This window comes from Bombus pyrosoma, linkage group LG9 (assembly GCF_014825855.1).
Source record: "Bombus pyrosoma isolate SC7728 linkage group LG9, ASM1482585v1, whole genome shotgun sequence".
NCBI classification, from domain to species: domain Eukaryota; kingdom Metazoa; phylum Arthropoda; class Insecta; order Hymenoptera; family Apidae; genus Bombus; species Bombus pyrosoma.
In genome coordinates this window covers 7,992,050-8,014,487 of record NC_057778.1, presented here as the reverse complement: position 1 = coordinate 8,014,487, position 22,438 = coordinate 7,992,050, and the positions used below count along the sequence as shown (strand labels likewise).

General features: G+C 43.8%; 2 protein-coding genes across 9 annotated transcripts in view; one reads left to right on the top strand and one right to left on the bottom strand.

The window, feature by feature from the left end:
* Positions 1 to 15,106, top strand: part of LOC122570665 (visual system homeobox 2-like) — a 50,625-nt gene extending 35,519 nt beyond the window's left edge. For 2 of the 4 annotated variants that reach the window (XM_043733271.1, XM_043733270.1), the window contains exons 5-7: positions 11,567 to 11,741; positions 12,097 to 12,273; positions 12,460 to 15,106. In XM_043733271.1, the coding sequence (XP_043589206.1) occupies positions 11,567 to 11,741; positions 12,097 to 12,273; positions 12,460 to 12,623 (516 nt within the window). In that variant the 3' untranslated portion in view covers positions 12,624 to 15,106. Of the gene's footprint in view, positions 1 to 11,566; positions 11,742 to 12,021; positions 12,274 to 12,459 lie in introns of all 4 variants that reach the window. The other 2 variants (XM_043733269.1, XM_043733268.1) reach the window with 1 other exon arrangement.
* Positions 15,107 to 16,168: 1,062 nt separating this feature from the next.
* Positions 16,169 to 22,438, bottom strand: part of LOC122570574 (disheveled-associated activator of morphogenesis 1) — a 43,542-nt gene continuing 37,272 nt past the window's right edge. For all 5 annotated transcript variants that reach the window (XM_043733066.1, XM_043733065.1, XM_043733069.1 and 2 more), the window contains exons 3-12: positions 21,529 to 21,837; positions 21,219 to 21,443; positions 20,543 to 21,140; positions 20,182 to 20,456; positions 19,770 to 20,102; positions 19,208 to 19,683; positions 18,570 to 19,006; positions 18,153 to 18,280; positions 17,910 to 18,080; positions 16,169 to 17,825 (exon numbers count right to left, since the gene is read on the bottom strand). In XM_043733066.1, the coding sequence (XP_043589001.1) occupies positions 17,559 to 17,825; positions 17,910 to 18,080; positions 18,153 to 18,280; positions 18,570 to 19,006; positions 19,208 to 19,683; positions 19,770 to 20,102; positions 20,182 to 20,456; positions 20,543 to 21,140; positions 21,219 to 21,443; positions 21,529 to 21,837 (3,219 nt within the window). In that variant the 3' untranslated portion in view covers positions 16,169 to 17,558. The remainder of the gene's footprint in view (positions 17,826 to 17,909; positions 18,081 to 18,152; positions 18,281 to 18,569; positions 19,007 to 19,207; positions 19,684 to 19,769; positions 20,103 to 20,181; positions 20,457 to 20,542; positions 21,141 to 21,218; positions 21,444 to 21,528; positions 21,838 to 22,438) is intronic.

The following is a 22,438-nucleotide window of genomic DNA, read 5'->3' as shown; positions in this document are numbered from 1 at the left end:
AGGCTCAAGGGAGTGTCTGGTTTCGAAATTCACCCCCATACAGGAGGAAAGACCGATCGACTTGACTACTCGTTATCGCGATCGCTCTCGTACTTGCAATGAGGCCGCGTCTGATTGGCGCGCAGAATCGCGCACAAACGGACGTAATTTCGGTGGCCGGAGGGTTACGGCTTCTTATGGGGGTGCGAAAATTACAGGCTGCCTAGCCACACGTCCTTTCAACGTGATCGATATCTATATACCTACGCCGAAGGGGGTCCCACCTTGCGGAGTGTTTTGGACGAAATGACACCACGAATCACTGTTCAATTACTGTTTAATTTCGGTAACGCCGCGCGTGCAAGGGCTTAATAAATCGTGGCTTGCATTCGGAACGGACCGTACGATGCTGAGAACGTCGTTTTAGTCGCGGTTCCTGCTGCTAATCGCGTTTGGAATATATGACTTTAATTTGCCAACGTGTGCTACGTATTCGCTGAACGCGTGCAATTGCTCGGAGTTTAAACATTCACGAGTCTTTCTCTTTTCTTTCTTTTTTTTTTTTTTTTTTTTTTTTGATGCACGAGATTCAAACGGGTCAGTTCGAGTGCATCCCGGTAACAAATAGCTGGACGTGTAAACCGAGGGACGTGTAGTCGAAGGAAAAGGAGTCATCCCATTCGTGCGGACAGACGTTTCCCGGTTGAAGTTATCCGGGTAATGAGGGCCGAGTCTCCCACGGGCTCGTTCGAAAAAACAACACGCGTATCCAACCATAAGCGGACCATTAGCGAAGAATTTTGACGTGGCTCACACAATCGTGTTGTGTCCGGCGAGAGGAGTGGAACGCCGGCTGGCTGTGCTGCTGAGAAAAAAATTGACTTCAAGTAGCGACGAACGGCTCACGAGACGCAAGTCATCCACGGAGTCCTCTAGAGGGTTCTCAGCCGGCTTCCACGTACGTTCTTTGACAAAGGTTCCACTGAAGGAAGACCCCCATCCTGACAACAGGGGCCCATTGTCAGTCCCCGTTTCAGCCGAGGCGCCATTGAGGATTCGTTAGAACGGCTTGCCAGGTAGAACAGCGCGACCGAGACCGCGAGTCTTCGACATTTTCTTTCGATCGTGCACGATCATTCTTCAGTCCCGGCTCGATACATTTCATAGACCCGTAATTACAGCTTGGAATCGCTGTACAATTTCAAAATCCGTGATTGAGCACGCGGAACATACTTCAAAACGCGTTGGCTGTCGCTGTTGTTAGTTAAATTTAGTTTGTTTCGTCGAGGAAAAATATTTCTTATTTGTTTTTGGAAAAAGGTATAATTTTTAACGATAATGTTCGTTATGCCGTTTTCTTTCGCAATGAGAAAATAAAATGTTACCTCTCGAGTTTCCGTATAAAAATGTTGCACAAAGAAACAAGAGAACAAGTGTTTCAGTTTCTTGCGAAGTCGTTCGTTAATACGTGAGTTGCCACGTCGTTGATCCTGGAAGAATAACTCGCCTAACAAAATGGCGTTCCTTTCGAGGGTTTCGAGGTGGAATGCTGGCAGCGTAAAGCATCGCCCGTAAAGTCGAGTTAAGAGGCTCGTTCGAATTCGATCTCGCACGACAAAGATCCTCGATTCTTCAATTGCTTTCGTCCAATGTTTCCTCGAGGAACAGTTCGTTCTTGCTACTGAATTATGTGGAAGATTGACCCGGCTGTAAACGGAAGGTTCTTTTCTCTCGGCACACGGAGACGAGTGGAACAACTGACAACGATGGAATGGAAAATAAAGATGCCTCGGTAACTTTGGATCTTTCTTTTCCCGAACAGTATCAAATCAAGTATACGGAAGCTTCTTTCTTTCGATTACTTTCAAAGCGACAGCCGTTTTCTGATAAAATGCATTTAAATACATCTCGATTTATTTGTAGATTTATTTGTCCAATTTGTCGCCAGAGGATGATGAAATAGAAACAAATAAAAATACGCGTACAATATGCGAAGAAGTACGTTCGACGAGATTATTATGAAATGGCTGACAAGAGCAACCGCAAGGACAAGCAGAAAATTAAGTGTCTGATTCAAGGAGGAAAGTAATCGTTGAAATGAAGCATAATCCCCCGGACATTAGGAATTTTCATTTTTAATCCACTCGTTTCCGCGCACAATTTGCTGTGAGAGTGGCGCATTACCAGACGACAAGAACAAAACGTTCGTCTCCCTCTCGCCCACTATCAAAATGGCTCGCGACAATAACGCGTCGTTGGTAAAGACGGCGATGCGACCGCGCGATTCATCGTATCGCGTCGCGTAGTTCTCAACGGATGAAATCAGTAGATTCGAGGGTCCTAGACCCGCGTGGTCGTTTAAACCGATGAACAGGAAGAAAAGGGAGGAAAGCTGAAAGTTTGGCTCGTTTCAAGGATATAATCCACCGCGCAAGGAGAAGAAAGTAACGAAGAATCGAGTTACGTTCTCCACCCCCGACGGGTTCGTTCCTCTTCAACCCTCTTCCGCTCTACTTCGATCTCGCTTCGGGACTCTCTTCGTCCACTGTGGCTCTCGTCCTCCCGTAAAGAAGCCCAGCTAAGAAAGCGTAATGACGCGGAAACGGCTCAAATGACCCGCGAATTTTCACTGGACGAGTCTTCCTACTTGTGCTTATGTTTAATAGGCGACCGATGTCGTAAGTTGACGTAAATCGTGCCGAGGTATTATCATTTGCACGGCGAATTTATGGTAATTTTCGACTCGATTTCAACTACGATCTACTCTATCGTATCAAGCGTACTGTACGGTTTCATACGGTATTTCCTACTTCTTGAATTTTTCATTTTTAACTAACTTATCAAAGAACAACCTTTCTATCCATCGATCGTTTATAGCAGAAATGCGGTGTACCTATTTGCATTGGTTCGATAAGTGAAATAAGAGATTAATTTCTTTTCGTTTCAAAATCTGTTTGTTTTCGCGATTACCAGCTGACTGATCGAAATTATCCGTCTTGTAAAAGGCTGTCTGTTATTTCGCCCGGAAAAAGAGACGATCGGCCAGCTCGGTGTTTTCTGAAAAATTCAATTCTTCTTTACAGACGGGACATGACAGGTGGATATCCTCGATAAAGGACTGAGAAGGACTCCAGTTCGAGTACCTAGAGAAGACGTTAACACGTTCTAAAGGCCGCGCTAACGCTGTGTAAACAGCGCTCAACTCTGAAATTAGCTCTTCTCGGTCGGGTAAAATAAATATTTTCGTGTCGGGCCATCGTTAACGGATTATGAAAATCCGTTTTTTTATTATTGCACTTGGAAGCTCATCTGGAGAGTGTCAGCAATTGTACGATCTAAAATTATATGGTCATCCATAAAATACATCGATGTTCGCTAGTTTTCAATTTTATTCATCTAAATTTTCTATTTGTTTGACTCCTCAATTTCTCGAATATTCTTTTCACTTTTTTAATTTTTAATTTTCAAATTCAACTTCAAGCTTTACTATTCGGTGTCCATTCGTTTATACATTACCGAGCCCAATAAGCAAACCAAAACAAATGTACGGTATTCAATTAATGCCAACTTCTTCTCTCTCTCTCTCTCTCTCTCTTCCTGCTCGTATAAGAATTAAATAAGCCGACAGGCTATAAATTCCATAGAAACGACAAATCGTTGCGAGGCTAGTCACTTAATTAAATTCTCCCGGATTGCAAGGACAGTCGGATCTAATCCCCCATAACAGATTTCGCGTGCTCGACTCTTGGATCGAGGCGTGATTACTCACGGGTCCCGGTTAGAAAATCGTCGGTAGGAAATTTCGAGGCAGGCCCCTGCCAATTATTGATTTTGTCTTTTCGATGGTCACGGACGCGACAGGAAAGCGATGCACGCGCACACTCGCGGCGAAAGGCTACGCACAGAAGGGTGTTCGCGTGTATACTGCAGGCCGGAGGGGTTACAAAGCTACGAACGCATTAAATACTCGAGAGCGCAGTGTCCTCGGATGAGCTTTACGTACACCGACACACACTTGGACAGGCGCACACAAACAGCGAGGCACGCACGCGATACGCACAAAGGCAGAGGCTAAATTGATTGCGTCTAAAATCCAACGAGCTTTCTCGGCTTTTCGTTTCCAGCCGCGACCGCGGCAACGCGAGCACGAAGATGGCGAGGTACAACCTTTGTAGCGGGGCGACGAGTACGTTTCACAAAAATATAACCTTGCAAAGAGGCTTTCTCTTTTTTCTTTTACTATCTTTCTCCCTACTCCCACGCTTTCTGCCCCTTCATCCCGCTTCTCTCTGTGGATGCATACCTCTCTGAAAACGGATCGCCCTCCCTTCCGGAGGTTGAAGAGCTCCGTTTCACGTCACGCCACCACGATAAATAAGTTTTTCGCCGAAAAACGCACTGATCAAAAGGAATTTTCCGCGTTGCTGGCCCGCAGCTGACCCGATGGAGTTCGAGAAATGGCTTATTGCGGAAATTTTGGATAAAGGGGGAACCTCGAGGCTTTAACGTTTCGAAGATCGTGTAGAAACATCGAGAGAGTTTCGATAGGATGAGCAAATTATATTTTAACGACAATTTGATAGGGAATTGATTCGATAAAGCGGTTTTTAAAAGCGAACGCTCATGGATTCGGTAACGATGGCAAATAAGGCTGTTAGTAAAAATAGGAATTGTACTGATCAAAAGAAATTTTCAACGCACCGGTAATCGTAAATCGTGAAACGACTCGAAAATACGCGGATTCAATGGCACGCGTAATTTCGCGTGGCCGCTCTTTTGGTTCAGAGCGTTTTTACGTATAATAGCCCGCGATTACGTGACAATTCCAACATGTTGCAACAATGTAGGATACAATGTTTTTCCGAAATCAATTGATCGTGAACCAATCGCGAAAAAAGATTCGTCCCGATGAACAGTGGCGCCTCCCATTTAAATAGTCGCACTGTCGTTTCTCTCCGTTTCTATGACGTTGACATAATTTCCAATGAATGGAATTAAAGTCGAATTATGGGATTTTCACGTGTGATTCAGCGGGCAACAATTCCCGTCGGGGGACGATCCTAATCCTGTCGTAAGAAGCGACCGATCGTACGCGCATAAAAGCAGCCCAAACCTATGGGTACATCGTCGACCTTCGAATCCAATAGCCCATGGAGCCTGCAACCCTCGTAATAGGGTTGTGACCGGTGACGGCTTCGAGCTCATGAATTTTCTATCGCTCGTAGCCGAATGATTAAATGATCTTTACCAATGAAGGGTGCGGGCTTTTGACTTCTGCGCGTCTAGACAGACACTGACAAGTGGCGTTCACCCCCATTGACGCTTAAGCATCCCCAAAGAGCTATAAAATTTGGATGAAATTATCCGAAAAAGTATATCGATTGTCTTTCGTACGCAGAGAAACTATATAGTACGAGTGACACTTGTATTTTCCCCCTTGGATCTATTTATGGAGTAATAAAATATTCGACGAAGAATTACGTATTTAGTGAAAAATGTCAAGTTTGAGATATCCACGCGTTCGCTAACCAATAAAACAAAAATCCACGAAGTCTCTGGAGCGAGGATGCACAAATCACGAGGATGTTCGCGCGTCAGCCGATAATTTAGCGAACGACAGTACGCATCAGACAGTTTCTTAGGTCGATGATTCTTGGAAAGGAAAGGAGGCCGGTCGAAGCTCGTAAAACCAGCGGCAAACAAAGCGATGAATTCCGGTTGGCCGCGTTCCACCCCAAAAATTGACCAATAACGCGCATCTCGAGTATCCCCGGAGCGAGATCATGTGGAGCGGTCGGTGGCGCGAACGTCGACTAGCAAATAAATAAGGGTCTCTCCGCGGCCGAAATCGGACTCGTGGAATATTTAGCAATTTGGGCGTAGCAGGATTGTCAACGGTAGCGCTTATAAATTCTAATAAACCCCATTGCGCCACGGCGAAATCTGGAGAGAGTGGGTGGTGAATGGCGAACGCTCGATCTCGAAGGCGCATCAGGGGTTGAAGCGGGGTATACGCGAGCAAGGGGATACCGTTGAATACGGATATAAATCTCGACTAACCGAATTAAGTTAGAAGCATGGACCGAAGTTTCGCCACGCCCTCGTCGCCGATGAAACGCTATCGAAACCCGGAGTCTGCGTGCTGAAAATCGTAGCCAGACAGAGGAAGAGGAAACAGGTCTGCGAACTGAAGAATGACACGAATAGAAGAAACCGCGGGTCAAAGACGCGTGGTATTTTAACGTTAATTAATCTAGGGAGCGTCACACTAATTCCCACATCGAGATGAAAGCTAGTTCTAGAAAAATTAACATTTCCAGTTGAATAGAGATCTAGGTTGGCGCCGTTATTACTGGTCCGATACCCCTAACACACTCCCAAGGTCGTCTCGTTCCACAGGAAAGATCCTTCCGTTTAGCGCTTCATTCGTTCGGATCGACTACTGCGCGTCGCGGAGTCCTCGCGCGATTAAACGTAGGGGGCATTGTAATTGCGATTTCTGTTAATACGGTCCTCAGCTCTTAGATGTAAACCACGTCCAATAAGACTTAGATAATAACGTTCGGTTAGCGTAACGACTTGATCGGGTTTCCTGTTGCACAGGATCGATCGTCCCAATCAGGAGATTCTCGGATAATCAACTAATCGATGCTTGGTTTTGTGGGAAATCGAATTAATCTAGAAAATTAACTTAGGATAACACGCTGTACGAGCGACATAATCAATCTACGAACAACACCTTGTATACGGAGCTTGATGGTTTTTAAGTAACGTGAGTGGTAAAGTAACTATCGAAAATTGTCAACTCCGCTGTATAATTGCGGACCACTCGTCGTTCTAATCTAGTCGATATTAATTCACTCTCTTGCGAGATCCTTTCTGGTTGTCGGGGCTAAGTCATGATTAACGTCCGGGACCCTTCTCGTGGTCCTCCGTCCAGCAAGTGTCCCACCTAATGATGTTCCGGCGCGTGCCACTTCGCAGCATGGGGTCTATCCCTGAACCCCATGCTCTCAGCTAACCGAACTATTTGCTGGCCGATGACCAACGAGCACGGTCGTATATGCTTGTTCGCGCATTATCTCGCAAACAAGCGATGCGTTTTTCGAGGGTTAATGCGACTTCGCAGGTCCATCGCATGCGTTTCTTATTGGACGAGATTAATTGGCTTACCGGCACCCTAGGTTAGCTTGTGGGAACTCAGAGAACCATTATTCGCACTGTCGATCATCGTATATCATTTCAAACGATCTGTAAGAATATTTGATATAGTGTGATTCGATAGTTCCACTGCGGTATAGTAATAAGCGATAGTTTCCCCACTTGTCACGCGTTTACGACGAGTCCCTCTCGTTCGCACGAGTCTTTCTTCGGATAAAGCTATCACGATCGCAAAGATTCTCGTGTCGAGGATCCTTCGCGTAGTTGAAGTACGATCGCTTTTTTGCGACGTGTAGCAATTGATAAGACAAAAGACATTGGAGGGGATGAAGAAAAAATAGAGGAAAGATAGCTTTGGGAAAGAAAGCGTTTAATAAGTACGTAACGGGTATCTAATACGTTTCGGCATCGGTTTGAGCTTTGACGATACGGACGTTGAACAGGGGTTCGAGAGATCACGTGGAACGGTGGGAGTGCGGAGTGGCGAAAGAGGGAGAACCAGAACTCGATATCTCATTATCGGTCGATCGTAAATTGAAGTTACCGGTGGGGAGTAACGAGATCTCCAATTATCCTTAGGACAGTATCAGTTTGTGCGGCGCGTGTAGGTGTTAGCGTGGCGACGATTCGAAGGTGGTAGGCATTCGCCGATCCTGGTGTTCTTAGCTCGTCCGTCGAGCAAGAATGCTCGGATTGCGAAAAACAATATCGGCCAAACTGCTAAGAGAAAAATAACGGTCTCGTTTCCTTGCGTTCCGTTGGCAATTTCGTTTCTCTCTTTCGCCACTTTCCCACTCTTTCTTTCCTTCCGCCTTGCCACCAGTTCTTCTATCCTGCGCGGTATTCCTGGCTGGCTGGCTGCCTCTCTTCACGGCGGAAATCAAAAAGCTTTCGGTTAGGTAGACCTTCGAGGACCCTCGTCCTGCTAGTACCTGACGGCAACTCTTCAGCTTCAGTTTCAATACATCGTGCTGGCATCGAGCTCGAGTGTTGCAGCAAGAAGCAGGCAGGTGGGTGCCGTCGACTTGTTCTCTCTATCGGTATCTCTCCCTCCCTTCTCCTCTTCGATACTCCCCTACCATCTAGCTGAACCTCTTCTCGTCCTCCTTCTACCGTTCTCTCTTCCTCCGTTGATCTCCTCCTCCTTCGACGCCCTGTTCGCTTACTCTCTTTCGTATGATCGTTGGCTATCTCTGACTTTCGCGACTGTGTATCTTGTATCGGTGTATTGGTAATCCATAGCAAGTTACCGCGGGTTCCTCTTCTCCTACTTTGGTGCAGCCCCCGACATCCACCCTCTTTACTTCGTCTCGTATCTACTCCGTACCAACACTAACCATCCTAACTTAGACGCCGCTGTAGTATTCATTTCGAGTCTTTCCCTCGATCTTCCTATCGATGTCCTTCTCTTCATCTCGGTATCGCTCGCTGCATCTGCTTCCCTTGCTCCACTCGGTACTCTGCCTCTCTTTTCTTCCATTCTTCCCTCTTTGCCCCTTTCCGCTATCCCTGGTTCTCCCCGTCGCACTTTATATATCGGCCGTCCCTCTCTCTTTATTCCCATTCCCATTCTCATCCTCTTGTTTTGGTCCAATAGTCAGTCGCCGGTCTGATCGATGATACGCCAACAGCCAGCACTGCGCATGGCCGACTAAATACAAACTCACTCCTTATTATACCGGGTGTGCCAATAAAGGGGGTGGCGGGACAGAGAATGGGAAGAACGTGGCGGGTGGGAGAGAAGGAAGACGAGAAGCCCACCGCTGGAGTTCTCGCTCCTTCGAGTCGACGAATGCCACCATAAAGGATCCTCTTCCTCTTCGTTGCCGTTGCTGCTACCGCTGCTTCTGCAATGCAGACCCCAACCTCTGCCACCCTTGCCTTCGCCTGTATATCCATTCTGCCAGCGTACTTCGATATCTCTGTCTTTGTCTCCTGGTAAGCTATTCCAGAATGCCGAAGGATAATCCCAGTACGCGATTTCCGATCCCGAACATCCGAACGAGTCATTCGCGATGAACTCGACGAACTTTTACCGATTCTAGTCGCCAAGTTTTCTATAGACTCTTTCCTCGCTTCGTTTTATGAGCTTTCCTCGGAGGCAACGTGTTACTTATTTCTACGAACTTCTTCGATTACCATGCTCTTTCCCGTTTCTCATATCGTATGACCCCGTCGTCGTTTCTTTCGTATTGTTTGCCCGTTCTGAACATCGACGAATCTATTCCGGATCAAACTCCTCGATGATTTATTCTCGTCAACGGTATAAACGCAATAGAATTTGAACGGCGAGTGTTTGTTCTGAAATAGATGTCGAAGGAGAGAATCTTGAAGATAAGGTACTACAACGAACCGGTCGGGTTCGAGGGATGTTTAAACTCTTCATTGGATGCAATCGCCGTCGTAAAGTCACTTGAAAATCGAATAACAGCTTTATGATCGGTACAGTCATTTACGCGTCAGTGGATAGAACGACTGCCCCCCGATCAATGAGAGATTTCCTACAGGATTCTCTCGTTTCGCGCGACCATTACCATTTCCGTGATGTAGCCTTAATCCCTTTCATTTCTCCACATCCTACTCTCTCATCTGCTTTTCCGCTTTCATCTTTCTGGAATGACGGGCTATTACGTTCGATTACGCAGTTTCTGCCTTTGAATCGTGATATAATCTTATCCCGGCCGATCGACGATGTCAAAGATTTCAAGTGACGAAAATTAAAAAACACCACTGGTGATGTCAGAGCGTTTTTTTTTCTTCTTCTTCTTCTTCTTTTTTCTACCCTGGAATTAACGCCAGCTCTTTAGGAAAGCGGGACTCGTAGACGGATTAAATTTTGAGAGTGTCAACCGTTTCCGTTTTTCCTTATCAATGAGACAAAAGCGCATTTTATCGTAGAACGGGGCAACATTTGCATGAGTATTTTTTCGCGCCTGTGGGGGAAGGTAGGTCGCGGGAAAAAGGCCGGCCAGCTTGTTCAAGCCTAGGCGGAAGATAATTTCGGGGTGGCAGCACAAATTGACAGGGCAACGCATTTCCATTCATTCGAATTACGTTCCAATTCTGCTGGTGACTTTAGCATTGTTGCTACAAATTGGTACACGCCCTGGCCTCCGGCCCAGGCCACCCCCACGTGCGTCTGCCTTGTACACACGTTTCACAAATGATGCGTGTGCAGGTCTTTTTAAATAACATCCTCGAACGATCACGTATGCCGATTACGGCTACGAGAAGACTATCGCTCACGTATTTAATATTGTTGAATAAAATACATTACACGTAGTTTCATAACTGCTCTTAGTGACCTTTCAGGGATAATTTAAGCGACGAGAATAATGTACAGTTCTCTCTCTTTTTTTTTTTTTTTTTTATTAAATAGAAGCGAATTAAACACGGAATGAGAGTAAAATCTCATAACCTTTTCATTCGATCCGAACACTGATAAACGTAAAAGAGAAATTTCGCACATATGTAAATAGCGATCCACCATCACCGGTTTTATAGAAATATCGTTTTCCACTCGTTCGATATTACGGCTAATATTGGGAGCGTATAAAACACTGTCTCAAGTTGCAGTCATGAAACGTTATCAAACAATAACCGTACAATGGAATTGAACGTTTAAATTGCAACAAACACGAACATATTTTGTGCGAGAAGCGAACGCTAATCCGCACATTACAATTACTAACTTCTCAATTACGATTAGTTTGCTTAGTTCAGAGACGGTAATGTGCAAAACTTGTTGGAAATGGAGCTCGTTAAAATTGAAACTCGTACGCGGATACGAGCATGACCGGAGGAAACGACACGTGACTCCTCTCTAGGTGGTCCGATGATCAGAATTGTTAACAAGTAGTCTAACAGGATGCCGAACCACGAAAAACAGGATAACGAACTCCAAGTTGATCGTTTAAGCGGAATAGTTAACTACGAACTGCCGTGGAACCGCACGCATGAAACTGATCGCACGTCGCGCTCATAGTGTTCCAATTAGTAGACAATGATCATTAAACGGACAAGTGGGTCCAAATACATCGTCGGTGAAGTTCTGTCGGGCTTGGTAATTCTAGGCCCATAATGGGCTGCTAATAAGTAGTCTTCCACTTGATGTGACTTCCACTATTAGTCATAGTGTTTTCTCCAGCTGTATTCGTTCTTTCTCGTCGTTGCTTTAAAAAATTGCTGCTTCGTGAATCTGCGGCAACATTCACTATACGTATTTCCCGAGGATGAATCGCCATGTCCAACCTTCTTTTTTTTACATACTTTTACATTCTGATATCGATTATTTTTCATATGCGCTATGCCTTAGTCGAGTTTTACGACACGCGCAGGATTACGTTGAGTCTGTTCTTCGCCCGACATCGCAGAAGGATACCGACTATAGGTTTACGGAATAAATGTTACGAATTTGTCGTTTCAGGTCTGGTTCCAAAATCGGAGAGCAAAATGGCGTAAGACTGAGAAGTGTTGGGGCAGAAGTACCATAATGGCGGAGTATGGCCTGTACGGAGCAATGGTGCGACACTCCCTACCGCTTCCGGAGACTATACTGAAAAGTGCCAAGGAGAACGAATCGGTAGCGCCATGGTTGCTAGGTAAAAATCATGAAAATTTTCTCCTAGACTGTTGAACGAACAAAAACATTAAGTTTTGCTAACTTCATAGATGATTCTGATGTCTAATTTAAAAAAAAAAAAAAAACGAAAGTACAAATGAATACGGGGTATTAAAATAATCTATCGATCGACTCGTCGGTTACTCGTTTTGTTAAAAGTAACACCGTTGAAGTCGTAAGCAATGCTTAATGAGAACTATGCCCCGCCCTTGCAGAAAATATACAAGTCTCGACTTTGTTTTTCTGTTCGTCTCTGTCAGCTCAATCATCTAAGACGAGCAGCTTTAGTCAAGATATCGAAAATAATCAAGAACTGATTGACTGTGGCCCCGCAGGGATGCACCGGAAGTCAATCGAAGCAGCGGAACATCTCAAGTCCGGCGGAGAGGACAGCGGAAACGATCACAATGGAAGCGGAAGCAGCCCCCATCATAATCATCATCAAGGTGGACCGACCAGCTCCGAGAGCGGACAGGAAAGTCAGGACGGTATGGGACCTTCTTCGTCGTCAGGTAATTACCTTCGAATTCTTTTCATTTCGCGTATCTACTGGTCGCGATTCCGCGGTACGAAAGATATTGGGAACGTTCGAAGTTCTTAACTCGTTGCTCGTGGAAAGGAAAACAGGAATAAAGCGACTCTTTGTAGCGGATACCCGTCGAAACTTGGATTAATTTCGTAAAACTTTTGCTTATCAGGAATCGTTCAGGATACGGAACAGCTGAGGAACGAGAGCATCGCCTGTTTGAGGGCGAAAGCGCAGCAGCATCAGCTACAGTTGAGTCTACAACCTACGGCTGCGCCTACCAGCACCTCGTATCCTGCAGGGCCGCAGTCCAGCACGCTTCATGCCTCCGTTTAATCACCGTTTCGACATTCCTTCCACGAGTCATCGGAACTAGAAGACGTTCAATACTTCAGAGAACAATCTCGTTCGAACTTTAAACGCTACGTTTTCAGCAAGAAATTTTGCCAATAATCCTCGCGACCGAGTTTCAGAGGAAACGGAAGCCCGTCGAAGAGATCGCGTCAGCGGACTAGTCGGCTAGTCGGTCGCCACAAAAATTGTTCTTCGTCTTTTCTTCGAGTCGCAGAGCTTCGCGATATCGTTACCGAGTCTAATTTCGACGAATCAGGGTAAACGTCTATAAAAGGTACCTATACGACAGTTGTACAGACAACATATACCGTACACACATATACACACAACGAATACGAATCGTTCGCGTTCGAACGATCAGGCTAAATCATCGAAGCGCTGATCGATATCGCGCAGAGCCTACGCAATTCTCGCATTTCGCGTCTCACCTTCGAACGAATCGACAATAGGAGGAAGCGTCGATCACGAAGGGGACGAACAACGAGAATTACTTCGAGTCGGTCCTCATTCAACGAAACGGTGGCCTATGGACGGCCAAGTACAATGACGAATCATCGATCGCGGTGTGACAAAGCTCGCTTCCACCCGTCGACAGCGACTCGTTCTCGCGATTAAATGCTTTTCCAGGTTTACACCTCGAAACAGCCTCCCGTATCGGCGATCGTGTGTCAAAATCGTGGAAACTCGACAGGCAACTTACGGCAGGTGGGTGTCTGCGCGAGCGAGTCGCAGGTGAATCGACGCCAAGTGGAAGGCGAACAACTAATTAGGAGTTATAGCCGCTTTAAATAGTGCGAGTATAAATATATACATATGTATGGAGGAGCGTGTTTGCTGCATCGTGATTACGTTAATTACAGTGAGTCAAGAGAGGAAAAGATAGAGAGAAAGTGAGCGCGTGAGTATGCCTGCGTACCTTGAAACGAACATTTCGCCTTTAGGAGATCACCGGAATGATTTGCAACGAACAACAAGCTAAATAAATTATCATGGCGAGTGAGACGAGTTTACGAATTAAAAATTGCCCGACACATCGAACTTGGACGCCTCGAACACGCCTTCTGTGACGTTGCATCGAAGCGACATGCTTTCCAGTTCACGAGAAGTTGGAAAATCGTTTGAAAATTTACGATAGATGCCACAATTGCGGATTAATTGATCATTAAAGAGTACGTGTTGAGCTCATGCGTGCGTGTGCTAGAGAAAGAGAGAGATATGTTTTTGCGGATACCACATGTGTGTGTGTGTGTGTGTAAAAGAGAAAGAGAGAGAGAGAGAGAAAGAGAGTGCGTGTGCAACGGAAAATCTTTATTAGAGAACACTTCCTATACTCAAGTACTTAAAGAAGACGTAACTGTTGTCAAATGTGCAATATATCGGTATAAGTTCTAGCTGGATAAGGCATTATACTTTATTTACGGATACAATTATGTGAGGTGGTTGTCAGGGTAATGGTGCGTCGACGGTCGGGCAAGAAAGGTCAAAGCTGACTAAAATTGATCGGAATAGGATGCAATCTACGAGTCAACGAGAGGATCTTTAATTCTCTGTGCATCTTTGCAACGAACGCGAAATTTCAAAACCGCATGACCCAAAGAAATGGAACCTTCTACGACACAGAGATAATTATCGTATTAATTCGTTACTCGTTACGCGATTCATAGATCAAGATGAATAATTTCGGTATACCAATGTCGGCACAGAGAATTGTTAAAAAAGAAATTGTAAAAAGAGTATAAAATTTTTCGATAGTATATTTAAGAGTTTCTCTCGTCTTGCATCCTGTTTGTTAACAAAGAAGCAATTACTAAAGTAGACGTTGTTGCCACAAAGATATTGCCACGTGTAATTTTTATTCTTCCACCTCGAGGACGATGTTCGCGCCGCGCTGGCGCCGTTACCTTGCTCCTGCCCACTGTATATAAATATATATAAATACAAAGTATATATATATAAATATACATAAAAAAATATAAATGCGAATATATGTGGTTACGAGGCACCCTAAGCCGGACGAGTCTCTTTGCGATTTTTCTGTTTACAGTCGGTCTCGTGATCGTGCACCTCACGTTTTCAAACATTAATAATTACCTTTCTGATTCGCGTCACTTTTGCACGTTTTGTTCTTTCTCAACGCGAGAATAGACCTTCGATTGAAGCAAGGACGAAGGACATCTCAAGCGGCAAAGAGTTTCGTTCGTCTTAGATCCACCGGATTATAACACATAACGTAACGCACTATAATTTAAACAAAACAATTACGGGATGAGGTAACCACATGCTACATTGAGGCAAGAATGAAAATGGAGGTAACGAAAGGAACGCTGCTGTTGTTTGTAAGACACACTTAACAACGCGCTTCGGATCTCAAGCGAATTCCCTGTATCCGAATGCTCCAACGCATGCATAGTAGTCGGCTAGTGTATGTAATAAATAAAATTTCTGAACAAAACGATACTGCATTGTTTCCGTATTATTCGCTCTTCCCACCCCTCATCCCACCTCCTTTTATCTCTTGTGTTTACGTTCTTTGAAATTATTTTACCTAAATAAGTTACTAGTATAGTTAGAATTTTGAGGTTTCAGTACTGGATATTCATTAAAGACGAGACAATAATTTCGTTCGAGTTATTTGAGAAAATATTCAAGCAACTTGCATGGAAATGAAAACAGTAAACTGCTTTCTGCTTTCGCTATATTAACGATGCGGCAAGACTTTGTTTCATTAAGGCCAACAATTACGTCTAATGATGCCCTTGGATTTTTCAGGGGACGCGTTGAACTGCACTCGATAATTCTCATTTAAAAAAAACGAATTATGGGCTTCGATGTATTGTGAAATTTTTTCTTCTGACGGTAATGGCACCCGATATAGAAGGTCCTTTGACGCGAAAAAATAATTAAAAGTTTATTAATTATCGCGCAGTTTGAATTTAGACTGGCCGATATAAAAATAAGTCAGCGGCCTAAATTTTTAACGAATGCCCGAACATCGTTAGTATGGTTAGGATTTAGTATTGAATTTTTCTTTTTCATTTTATTTTCTTGATTCTCTTTCTTTAGCTTCTCCTTTCTTTTTCTTTTCTTTGTCACATTTAACGTAAATTCTCCTATTCTAAGATTTGACAAGTGTTGTTTGAAATAAAAATTCGTACTTCGTCGCAAAAATCAGTTTCTAACTAACCGTACATAAAATGATAATTTACAGATGTCGTATAGATAGTAACAATTCGAGGAAAATTATTCGCATATGCTTCGTATCCGATAACATGACGGCATCTATGGAAGTGCAGGAAAATCAGTATTTATTATGCTTGTCCTGCGGACATCCCATTGAAGTTCGCTCTTTACCCGTCGGTAACTTATCGGTGACCGGTATTGTTCGAATCACGGAAGATTAATATTGAAAAAAGAAACGAAAAAGACTAAAATATTTAACGAAGGAAGATTGGAAGCTGTTTCAAATAAAAAAAGAACCTTTGCTCCTTGACCAATAAAGAAAGAAATTAAAATTAAAAAAGTGCTACTGATGATTTAAATTTCACGTTTATTCGGTATATTTTATATATATGTATATATTAATACATGTGACATTAAGGACGCAGTAATATATTATCGGGCTGCCGCCATCGACAAGAATAGGACATCGATACTGAATATTTACAAAAATACAAAAGCTTACAAAACATCGACTGCTATACAACGAACTCTTGTCTAATCGTTTCGCCTTCTCTGGTCTACACATCGAGAACTAACACGAATTCCATCAACGACTCGGCAGTTATTAACGAGCTTCTAAATAATCTAATTAACGATTAGGTCCTTTTCTAAAATACAAAATCAGACTTGTAGGTTTCCCGAGGCTGAAATAGAGTTGCAAGTATGCAATGGCCCTCTCTGGTATGTTTCTCAGTATATAAAAAGAACACGTTGTTCTCAAAAAGCATCGAAAATTTCGGTAAGAATATTCGTCGACGTATGAAAATCGAAGTCTTTTCAAAATTCTAACAGGTCTATCGTTCTTAGGATCGCGTTGCGTTTTCTCTCTGTTCGTTACCTCTCATTGGTCCGATCGCTGCGATGTTCTTTCGTCGAAGTTTTGCAAATCACTGCCGTTAAACGCGGACTACCTTAATGAACAAACGCATAATGACTATATACAGAAAATTATCGCGTGATACCCTTGCCTGACTCGTAACACAAACGCTTTTCAACAATGTACAAACTTGCGTTCGCTCAGTTTTTCGATTTTGCAATTTCTATGCAATGTCACTTAATTTTAATCGACATGTACGATGATAAAAACACAAAATTCTATTTGGTTATCATTGTGTAAAAAAAAAAAACAGAGAAAGTATCGAAATTGAGTGTGCTAAGGCATCGTTAATCGTACGACGCTTTGGTCTTGTCAATTTAAGGATTTCGTTCTCGCACGATTTCGTATTCCTGGATATTTCTTTGCCGTATTTCTTACGCAACATCGAACACAGTGTCAGATATGTGCAGGAATAACTGCAAAAACGAAACATGAGATTCGATTGAGAATGTAAGGTGTATAAACAATTTTCAGCATTTATGATCGAACAAACTTCACGGAACATAATGCACCAAACGAATTACGATCGGTGAATTAGGAAGACTTTAGAGATAATGAATTAAACAGGAATTACATCCGAAGATAATACTACGTAATCGATGAAGGAATTTACGAAAAGTAAAAGTTTCGTAGTCTTCATTTTGTTACTGTATTTACACGTTTCCTACTTAACGTATCCGTTATTTCGATTCTCTCCTTTATTCCTACAGGGGAATTGATTTCCTTCGACGCAACATTCGTGTTTCCTTTCTATCACATATTGTTCAAATCGTAAAATGGTTGGAACGACGTTAACGTCACTAGCAATTCCAGAAAAGATTTCAATGTCTTTCCCTGGAATCTTCTCTGTGCGCGCTGTGTCTTCGCGATTCTTGGCCGCTCGGTGTCACAGGTCTGCGCTTTGATCTTTTAAATTTCGCGATATCCTCTCCGAAAACGTCGCCGGTTCGAAGAGCCGATATCAAGTCATCGAATTCACCCTTATTGTCGTTCTGTCCGTTGCTATTGGCTTCGTTCTTTTTGCTCAAGGAGATACTGTTCAATATTCCCTCGCGAGAATTCTTTCTTTCCATTGTCCTCTTCCGAAGCTAATATAAATTGTTTCAAACAATAAGATTACTTAAGGATTAGCGCAGAAGAAATACGACACGAGTATCTCGTATTTTACGTACCTCTTGTTCTTGCTTTGCTCTTCGTTCTTCTTCCTCTATCTTCTTCCTCATATTTTCCACGTCTTGTCTGGCTTCAGCTAACGCTTGTAGGAAGTTTTCAAAAATGCCAAAGAACTCGTCTGGCTGCACGCCTGCTGAATCTTCGCCAAACAGCCTCACTGCTCGGTCAAACTATTCGCAAAAATATCAGTCAATGGGTGGAAGAAAACTTGGCAATTGTATACAACCAGCCTGGAAACTTACTCTAGTTTTCATATCTTGGAACAGATCCTCCGCTTCCGCTAACCTACATGTAGCCTGTGCCTGGAAATCTCTCATTGCTGGTAAGAACATGTCTCCTTGAAGTACTTGAGACTGACCACGGTGGAATTCTAAGAAAAAGTCGATACAATTAAAGCAATCGTAAGATATAACATTAGGTTGTGCGAAAAGTGTCTTTCCTTTACAGACACGTCTTTTACAACGACGCATCTTTGTACAAACATGAAACCTAATCTGTCGAACGTTGTGATCTTTATCTTGATAGAACAAAATGGGTCATACGTAATTCGATAAAATAATATAAGATGGAAAATGTTGTGCGTCCATTATTTTCTTGTAAAACGAAAGAAAATTTTCGGACGACCTAATAGTATTAATCAAGGCAATTACGAAGCATACCTATTTCCCTTTGAACGTCCTGAAGACCGTTTTTCAAATTAGCCACCTCTTTCTGCAGATCAGCCATGCTGACTCTAGCTGCGGTTCGAACATGAGGCATATCCTCCTCGATATCCAACACCTCTCTAAACCTAGACTCAAGGATTTGAACCAAATAGTGTAGCAAAGTCGTGCCTTTGGAGCAAGAAGACTTGGTATCGACTAGACGATTCAAGGAAGCTAAGCGGAAACCGCAGGCATTCCCGCGGGCGTTTCCGCGATTTACGTAATTCCCTAGAGCTAAGACCAATTCCAGGAGCTTTCTAAGTCGCCGGGACCTGGCCACCTGTCGACTAGCTTCGAGCACCGCACGCATTCTCGGTGTCAATTCCGCAATGCTGGCAGCGAATTTCTTTTTATAGTGAAGAGATCGTAGTCTTTGCTCGTAATGCGGCACTCTGAAACGTGGATATCGGGAAATATCTTTTTAGAATGTCGTCGAGTATTATCTGACCAAGTTTTATACCAGCGCAACGTATATACGATACTCCGTTTGTTTCGTTTGTCATAAATATTCGATTAAACGTTTGGTATGCATCGACAAAAACGTTATTTCTGGAAAAGAAAAGATCAACGATGGGAGGTATAGATCTACGTACTTGGATATTTGGTATAAGAAACAATCGGCCCTGTTCTGAAGCTCTTTCTGATGTATGTCTAAGAGAGCAGCTTCTTCCGACGATGGGATATACTTTAATAGTTGTTCAACCATGTCTATGTGCAGAATATTCTGTTGGTCCATAGAGAGGATAGTTCTGGTGATCTCGTTGTCGGACATTTTCAACTTCGACAACAAAATCGTGCAGTTCTGAGCTCTCCTCGAATCAATCACCGACATGGTCTTCTTGTTCTTTCCTAGGGTTCGGAGATCTTCGATCGAACCCTCCGCGGACACTCCGTTCTTTTGATAAGCGCAAAAGATTTTATCGATCGATTCTAGATCCATGACGTTGTATAACTTCGTGTCATCGAGTTCCGACCATATAGTGCCTTGCAACTTTTGCTCCGGTATCTTCGACCAATTAAAGGACTTCAAGGGATTGCTCGGTTGAGGAACATTCTTGATTATCTCCACCTGGATACGTTCAATTCTTTTTGTTATTCGATGTACTACGGTAACTGAGAAAACTGGCAATTGTTAAAGATCAAAGGTTATCCTACCTTCATTGGAGGAGGAGCTGCAGGCATTAAGCAAGGAGGTGGTGGAGGTGCCAAGGGTGGAGGCGGGGGCGGCGGTGGCATTGGTTTGGCTTCAACCTTCTCAAGAACCTCGTCCTCGACGATTTTAATCGTCGCTTTCGCATCGTCTGGTAAGCTTCCGGAAGCCACCAATTGTTCCAGCCTCTTCCTCTCCGATTTCTCGTTGTTTATCTGTCGAGACAGCGTCTCGACGTTGTCTTGCAATTCCGAAATCCTCTGCTTCGTCTCTATATGCATCGACGTCTCCTTCTCGAGGCGTTCTTTCACCCTTGCCAAGCTGGCCTCTATATCTTCCTAGAAAGGTAGGTCAGGTCACGGATGAGAACAAGAGCGGACAACGATCTCAATTTGGCAAGACAAGACGATAAATTACTTTCTCTTGTGTTCTTAGATCTAACTCTTGTTCCTTCTTGGCTAGTCTACTCGACATGTCGGAATTTTCTCGCTCCAACTCCTCTGCCTTCTTCCTGGCCGCGACGAGTTCCTCTTCCTTTGCGAGCAAATGAACAATTTCCTTCACGTTGATCTCAATCGGCGCGACGTCGGGATTCCTTGTGACACCTGTATCATTTCCTTCTGATTGGAGAACGATTTGTTGCACGATCCGATCGAACAGTAGCCAGTGTTGAGGATGGGAGCCATAATCGACTGGAAGTAATAGAGAAATAACAGATAAACGTCTTCCTTTTCAAGCGAGTAGCGCGAGTGAAATAAGTGAAAAGAAGATATCTTACGAGGTAATAAAAGACAGTGTTCCAAAAGACTCAACAAATGAGGATACGCAGCGGTATGACTGAGCTTCCTCCTCAATAAATCGAACATCGCCGTGGCGCTCTTCGTGTCCACGTGTTCCTTTTCGAACTTCCTCGCCAACTCCTTCTCGTCTTCGTTTCTCACCATTTCAAAGAAATCCAAATGCCTATCTAGCGTCTCATTTTCATATTTTCTAAGCTTTTCGATAATCGGTTGGATACCGAGCATCAATAATTCGTATCTTAGGTGTAACCTAAACTCCAAAGTCACTTGACCCGGTCCATAATTCAACACAGCGTTAATGAACGACATGATCGCCGTCTTCAGAGACAGATTGTCTTTGTAGATACCGAAGTTCTTGTCCAAATCGTTTATAATACTTTGGAAACGTGTTCGTTCGGAATGATACTGCTGGAAATGTAGCATAGCTTCCAAGACTTTTCGATGACCACCTGGAACCAAGCAGACAGCACCCAGAATTTCGAGAACGGATATCTTCGTCTTGATGTTTTCAGTTGCCAGCGACTGGGATATCGTATTGATGGCAGTAGGGTGCGCCAATACGTGTGCTCTTCCATTCTGCAAAGACGATTAGAATTTCGATAGAACTTCTTGCTTAAAAGTGTTCAGTGATCAATTATTACAACCTAATCTTACCGAATTGTTCATCAACGCCTTCAAACACCCTATCACACTTGTATGAAGGTTGCTGTTAGCTGCCTCCGCGTCCATAGTTCCAAGAACTTGTAACAGAGCATTCAATCCATCGAGTTCTATAAACCTGAGGACGAAACTATGCGGCTGAGTCCTCAGAGCGGTCTTTAGGGCTTCGGTTTGTCGCATCTGATTCGAAACTTCTTCGCCCTCTTCGGGAAAAGGACTCTGAAATTAATAAGTTTCTCATGAACACAAATATTCATTAGTTAACTATGAAATGTTCATGGATGAAAAATCACGAAATAATTACACTAGCTATCGTCTTCAGTCTGTTGATATAATCCTCGGGATCCCCGCTCAGATCTGTAGTTCTGAGTCCACCATTCTCAAGCGTGCCGTTACCTTTCCTGGAGCAATATATCTGCCACTTTTTGTTCGCCGGAAGTGCCAGAACCGCCTGTCGGTTGGCCTGGGTCAGGTCCAGCTCGTCGACCAATTCGAGGAACATCTTGTTCAGTTCTTCCTCGGCAGGCATCGGCAGGGTGGGCGTCATTGCTTGAAGCGTGAGCGTACCCGTGTGCTCCACAACGCAATACGTGATTTCCGGTGGCTCGTCATCCTGTATGTAGAAGAAACATAGCCATATTTTCAGTCAGCTGTTGCAACCGCTGCTTTCATAGATAATCATTTGGTTTCCCTGCAGGCTTGTTTTTGCAGGATACGAGAGGCAAGATGATGAAGATGAAGATGATGATGATGATGATGATGATGAAAGGAGCAATAAAACGGGGAAGCAATTGTTACTTCGTTGCCGCTCAATGCGGAAGGATTTCACGGAGACGTTATTTTATTAATCGCACAGGAAATGCTAAAAATTGAGAAAAATGTCACGGAATTGGGTTCGACCTGTTTCGTTTAAACATCGCCAGATATTTTTGACTTTCCGTGAAAACCGATTGGGAACGAAGACGATCGAGGGTATGTAACCAGGTCTTGACCTTATTGAAGACAAGCCTCGGCATTAAATCGCGGAGTTGGCTGCTCGTCGAGATGCCGCTGTGAACCAACTTTACATGTGTACAGTGTGCGCGATCGACGATCAAACGCGAGACGCCTTTTATATCGAACTTGTATCAAATATTTCGCATAAAAATTATCGTCATGAACTTCGATACACATTAATGGTATGCTATATTTATCAAATTATTACGATATTCGAG